The sequence below is a fragment of the Vulpes lagopus genome, chromosome 4 (genome assembly GCF_018345385.1).
Source record: "Vulpes lagopus strain Blue_001 chromosome 4, ASM1834538v1, whole genome shotgun sequence".
NCBI lineage: Eukaryota > Metazoa > Chordata > Mammalia > Carnivora > Canidae > Vulpes > Vulpes lagopus.
The window spans coordinates 72,450,049-72,456,764 of record NC_054827.1 but is presented as its reverse complement, the minus strand read 5'-3'; the positions used below and the strand labels follow the sequence as shown (position 1 = coordinate 72,456,764).

At 38.0% G+C, this 6,716-nt stretch overlaps 1 protein-coding gene across 2 annotated transcripts in view; it reads right to left on the bottom strand.

Moving 5' to 3' along the window:
* Positions 1 to 115: 115 nt before the first annotated feature.
* The window catches only part of LIX1 (limb and CNS expressed 1), a 51,975-nt gene continuing 45,374 nt past the window's right edge, over positions 116 to 6,716 (bottom strand). For both annotated transcript variants that reach the window (XM_041750970.1, XM_041750971.1), the window contains exons 5-6: positions 4,407 to 4,484; positions 116 to 2,047 (exon numbers count right to left, since the gene is read on the bottom strand). In XM_041750970.1, the coding sequence (XP_041606904.1) occupies positions 1,760 to 2,047; positions 4,407 to 4,484 (366 nt within the window). In that variant the 3' untranslated portion in view covers positions 116 to 1,759. The remainder of the gene's footprint in view (positions 2,048 to 4,406; positions 4,485 to 6,716) is intronic.

Genomic DNA, 6,716 nt, shown 5'->3' with positions numbered 1-6,716 from the left:
AGAAAAGATGCACCTACTTTAAACATACCTAGCATGGGAAATGATTAAAAAGTGATGACTTTAAAAAAAAAAAAGTGATGACTTTATGACAAAATTACTTTAAATAGAAAGCTTCTTTAATTTTAAAATTTATTCAACTTACAAATATTAATTCTAATACCTCTTTGGGATTATAAGGGAATACAGTTTTATTCCAGGTGACATTTAGCCTCATTATAGATAGGAATGTGACATTTGTTAAAACAATATTTTTAAGTTTATCTAATACTATATAGTATTACCTTTAGCCATTTGATTAGGACAGATATGAAACTAAATTTTCCCCTAATGTGAGAGATATAATATATGAAATTAATTTTTTACACTCATGCCTACTTCCAAAATACATGATCAGTATACATAATTTTCATGGGAACTTAAGGAATGATGATTACATCTGCACATCTGCACATTTAGATATGAAGTTAAACTATCTGTGAACTTCAATGTAAATATAGTGGTTTTAGCCTTCAGGAAACAGTTTGCACTTGCTTAAACATGAAGAAAAGGAAATCTTGTTTTACATTGAAAAAACTGTGTTCTTTATTTTGAAATTTTGGACTAAATGCAAGGGTTATCTTCAGGTTATAAATATGAAATTTCCTACAAGTGTTTAAAATTGATACCACTGCCATTCTGAGTGACCAAAAACTAACCAAAGATTAGTCTGTATTTGCTTTTGGCTTTCTTATCAGTTAATTGACCCAAGCCATTTTCAAAGGGAGATGTCTAATTAAAACCTAAAAGTGACACTACATTTGAGCTACTCATGGCTTATGTTGTTGAACAACAAAAAGACAGCTAAAGATTTTTCTCTAATGCATGAGAAACTAATGAAATGCAAGCATGTTAAAAGCTAATAATGACTTTTCAAAATGTTTTAACCTTTAAAATGCCATTAATTTTTTCCATTATAGATACATGACTGTGGTGGCAAAAGTAGAAACAAATCAATTCAAGTAATCTATTTGCAAATTAAAAATGAGCATGACTGATTGCAGGGCTCATAAAAATTAGATATTAATTCTTCTTGAGGAATACAAGTGAATGTACTATTCTGGTTGACATCCTCATATGGAAGAGTGTAGATTTTTAAAAATTATTATTACTGGCATTTTAAGCCAAATTAAACTTAAGTATTTTCATACCATTATGACTTTAGGATCTTTGATAGCAGGATGTCCAGATAAAATACTGACTGTAATTTTGGGTTACACCTAGTAGAGTATAAATATCTCTTAGCTTATGAAGCTTAGGAAGAAACTCTGACCCGTGCATATTTTCTACATTGTTTATTTAGTCCCAAGTATTTTCAAAAATTGCTATCATGCTACTTTCCCCAGACCAGGCTAATGTTCTTTTGGGGGATACTACACTGACCTATTGTTTAAAACAACCCTTATAATCTAGCAAGGCACATGTCAACAGGGCTTTAGGTTGAAGCCAAACCTGGAAAGTATTTTTCAAACAATCTTATCTCCATCCTTTCAGTAAGAAGAGAAACTCTTGAAAGCACAATGGGAAAATTGCATCGAGTGGGATGGTGGGTCCTGTAAGGGTCCTACTACTCTCAGATTCTCGGAATGGAATGGATGGGAAGAATTAGTACAGCCTTCAGGTAATAGCTATAGGTGCTAAAGCCTCCAGTGACCTTCACTGAGCTCTCTAATGTTAAGAGTCCGGCCTCTGCCAACCTTGAGGCAGCCGACATCTGGCCTTGCTAGTGGTAGCCACAAAGAGCCGTTAGGCTTAGCTGATCATCACTGGGTGAGGAGGTGTCAGGATCACTGTAGATCTGAGTCAGGGCTAAACTCAGGATTTCTTTCTTTTCTTTGTAAAACCGCAGTTCTTGTCCCGCTTTCCTGGCTTCCTCCAACTCCCTCAGGGCCATCCGGAGCTCTTGAGAGAGGATTCCTGGTGACTCCTTCTCCTTCATGATCCAGTCCAGGGCCATATGACTGCGCATCTTTTCATCTAGGGAATACTGGGAATAGTAGGAGATGACTTCCTGGGAGCCAAGGAGACAAAGTCCAGAGTGTCAGTGAAGAGCAACAAAGGCACCTGTGTTCATGGCCTTCCAACATTTCATTTCCTTTGTCTCTGCAACCCCCCACATTCATATCCATAGGAGTTTTGCCAACAACTGGACCTCTCTGATGTTCACAAACTGAAGGCAAATCTCAATACACATTTCTTAAAACAGATGAAGGGCTAACCTGGTCAAGCAAAGCAAGGTCACTTCAGGTTGAGTCAAAACATTCCCACCAAGAATGACTCAAAAATGTTCACAAACAGAACTCTGACCTTGCTAGAAAATGTCTTCGTTCGAAAATACATTCCTCCGGGACACCTGCACCCCGATGTTTCTAGCAGCAATGTCCACAATAGCCAAACTGTGGAAGGAGCCTCGGTGTCCATCGAAAGATGAATGGATAAAGAAGATGTGGTGGATGTATACAATGGAATATTACTCAGCCATTAGAAACGACAAATACCCACCATTTGCTTTGATGTGAGTATTATGCTGAGTGCAGTAAGTCAATCGGAGAAGGACAAACAGTGTATGTTCTCATTCATTTGGGGAATATAAATAATAGTGAAAGGGAATATAAGGGAAGAGAAGAAATGTGTGGGAAATATCAGGAAGGGAGACAGAACATAAAGACTCCTAACTCTGGGAAACGAACTAGGGGTGGTAGAAGGGGAGGAGGGCGGAGGGTGGCGGGGAATGGGTGATGGGCACTGAGGGGGACACTTGACGGGATGAGCACTGGGTGTTCTTCTGTATGTTGGTAAATTGAACACCAATAAAAATTAATTTATTAAAAAAAAACCATATAACAAAATAAAGTGCCTCTGAAATAAAAAAAAAAAAAAAAGAAAATACATTCCTTCATGCATGAACATCACCTCGTTTATTATTTGAACTCTTCTGCCCAGCATTATCTCCTTCAGCAAGACAGAGAGACAGAAACAATTATATGGAAGGATTAGGGCAGAATTTGGTTTGGTCACACCCATTGCAGAGAGCAGGAGGCTTTGAGTCAGGACAACGCTTAGAAACAAGGAGAATCAACTTCCTAACTGCTGTGTTGTTAACATAAGATAGATGGCAGTCCAAATGGTTCACAGAAACTACAGAAAGAACTTTAAAAGTGTACTGTGGAACGTAGGCATTATTGATATCATAATGGTACCTTCATGTACATTCTCTTTTCTGTTAATAATTCAAAATTAGTCACTACCTGTCAATTCTCATGTGAAAAATTTCCCAATGCATCATAACATCATGTATAGGTTTGATGGATACACTTTAAGAAGATCTTGTAGAGGGGATGCATTGCTTATTTTTATTTTCAGGAACATGTGGTATTTATTTATGACCTTAACAAATTAAAAACAACCATGGAAAAGTGTTTATAACCAACCCAGCGAATTTCAAAGGCCTTTTATAAAATCAAAGGAAAAGAAAAAATAGCCCAAGCCATTGTCAACTACTCATTTCTTTTCCATCCTTGACATTTTGAAAGCCAGACTTTCTAACCAGAGAACAACTAAAAACTCCTGGGGCTGCAGTAGATGGAAAACTCTTATATCCACCCACATCTAGCTGACTGGTAGAGGCTTTATTCCTCACACAAATTCCTGTTAGCAAATTCTAAAAAAAAAAAAAAAAAAAAAAGTCATTTTTCAAAGTCTACTGGTGCACAAAGGAAGGATAAATCTTGGAGGATAGTAGGTGAAAACTGTTAAAGACACAGGAAGGGAATTGCCTTTGCCATTAAAAAAATGGGGGGGGGGAGGGATGCTTCTTATAGGATTATATATATCTTATATCTTATATAGTGAGACTTTGTTTCTGAAAAATAAAGAAGAAACTTCTAAACCAAAAAACTGAAGTGACTGAATGCCCAACATTATAATCATTTCTGTTGTCTTTTGGGGACTTCTGGTGGGTGTGAGAAAAATCCTCCAGCTGCAACCAACTTTACCTCTCTTTAGTAAGGAGGTTCAGAAGCAGTGCATTCTCAAATTTATTTCTGCATGGAGAGTAGAAGAGGGCACAGATTCTAAGGTGGGGCAGGTGCGAAGAGAGATTCAGCATTTGACTTAGAAACCAAGTCTAAAAGATCCCTCCATTCTGGCATTTAGTATAGGTATCAGTCCTACATGCAAGCAACATTCTCCTTAGCATATGTGGTCAGTCTCTGGCTCAAATGGGACTGGTTTTCATGTATCCTCTGCTCTTACTAGATAAAGTACCAGATTTAAACAGAGAAAAATCCAAATAAAGGAAATCTAGGAAGACAACAAGCCATCTGCTCAGTCCATAGGACATAAATTCGTTCTCAATTGGAAAATCTCACCTGTCGGGAACACTTTGTTTCACGAAGGGCTTTTAGGCTTCCATTCCAGTGCAGTAGCTGGAAAATGGTCATCAGCTCCTGCAAAACCCAAATACTTGCCATTACTCTCAAAGCAGAAATGTAAAACAAAGTATAAAAGCTGGGCAGGGCATAACTCTGATTGCAACTATCTCAGGGAAATAGAATATACAATATCAATGGAACACTTTAAGACATTTCAAACACCAGAGTCCTCCAAGCTTCTGGAGCATTCTTCCTTCCCTCCTCTATTATATTAATATTTGCACAATAAAATGACTAAGATACCAGTTGACAAGTATCTTTCAACATTAAAAATACATATGCTTGGGGCGCCTGGGTAGGCTCAGTCAGTTAAGCATCAGGCTCGATTTTGGCTCAGGTCATGATCTCAGGGCCATGAGATAGAGCCATGCTTTGGGCTCCCACTGAGCATGGAGCCTGCCTCCTCCTCTTCCTCTGCCTCTTCCCCCAACTCTCTTAACCACCCCCCCCCCCAAAAAACATATGCTCTAACAATTTTACACCCAAGAAGTTATCTAAATATACCAGCACATCTCAGAATAATGTATAGGCAAAGTTATTCACTGTATTGTTTTTTAGAATTGCCTGAGGCTGGGAATGTTTTAAATGCTAGTTTTTATTTGTATTTATTTCTAAAGATTTATTTATTTATTTAAATAGAGAATCCTCCACTCTGATCCTCTTCAACACAGTGTGTCACTGAGAACAAGATATAGAGAAGGAAAAGGAATAATAACCTACTTTGCTTTCAACCTGGCTCTTCTTGGGCCTGGAATTATAAATGTTTAAGCGACATACTGACAGGTACTGACTGATGTGCCTTATGTCGTAGCTGACTGATTTTCTATAAATGAACATCAATGGGCCCGGCAACAGCAAAGATTCTGACTTTTGTTTCTTTTGCTGTAAGTTCCATACCATTCCAGAAACAGTGGGCAGTTTTGACCAGCTGGGGAAACTGGCATTGGCCAAGCGAGAACCTCCGCTTTTAGTTTACAGAATGGGTACAGTTTTCTGATTGTAAGGCAGAGAATAAACTTAGTATTTTCCCAGCTGATTCCAGTTCCTGTATCTAATTAGGTAGCGTCAGCTTGAGGTGGACATTGTCAAATTTTTCTTTAAAGACCTATTCATTTTAGGAAGAGTGTGTGCATGAGTGAGGGGAGGAGCAGAGGGAGAGAATTTTCAAGCAGACTCCCCGGTGACTGTGGAGCCCAATGTGGGTCTCCCTCCATCTCACCCATGAGGTCATGAACTGAGCAGAAAACTGAATCAGGTACTTAACCGACTGAGTCACCCAGATGTTCAAATGCTCATTTTTAAAGGAATAGTTTAAAAAAGGATGAGACTGAAGAGTAGCAGAATTTGCTGCCCAAAAATAAGAGTTCAGGACATGGCACCCTAAAACATGCCACTTTGGTATATTAATTATTTTAAGGTGTAAGCACTTGAAAAACAGCAAATGAAAGGAAAGGCTTTCTCTGAACTCTGCTTATCTGCCTAAAGACACATCCTCCAAAAGGAACCCAATTATGAGAAATTCCCTCCTGAGGAATTTCATCAACCAGGGAACATTGACTCATCACAGAAGACCAGACCAACATAACTGCCACCTATTCTTCTAAGGGTCCATTCATCTTTCTTAAAAATCATTTACTATCCCCTAAGAGGCCTACACCCCCCTCCTCTTTCCCTGTTAAGATGGTATTTGATCCTAAATTCCAAGCCGCCACAGAAAGATACTATTTCACCCTCAGTATCTCTCATGTATACATGAAGTATATGTGTCAATAAACTTCCATTTTTCTCCTATTAATCTGTCTTTTATTACAGGAGTCTCAGCTAAGAGGGTACAGGGAAAATTATTTTTCCTCCTCTACAATACATTCATACCACTGAATCCTTTCATTCACAAAGGATGAGAAGGTCTCTAGGTTTTAAAATAATCTCTATGATGTGGTGTTAAAAGAAAAGCGAGGTCCACAAACATATACTGTGCACTTAAAAAAGAATAGAGAATCTCTATAAATATTTGTTTGTAAGTGCCTATATGAGTTCTGGCAAGATACAAAAGAGCTGGGCAACATAATTGTCTCTGGGATGGGAACAGGAATGCCTGTGGGGCAGGAGTGGGAGGGAGACCTCCCTCTGACATTCTTTTGTACCTTTTGAGTTTTGAATCACATGACAATATTATATATTAAAGAAAACCATTTAAATTTTTTAAAAAAGTCAGCCAAAAAAGTAGATCTAGATAACATATAATGG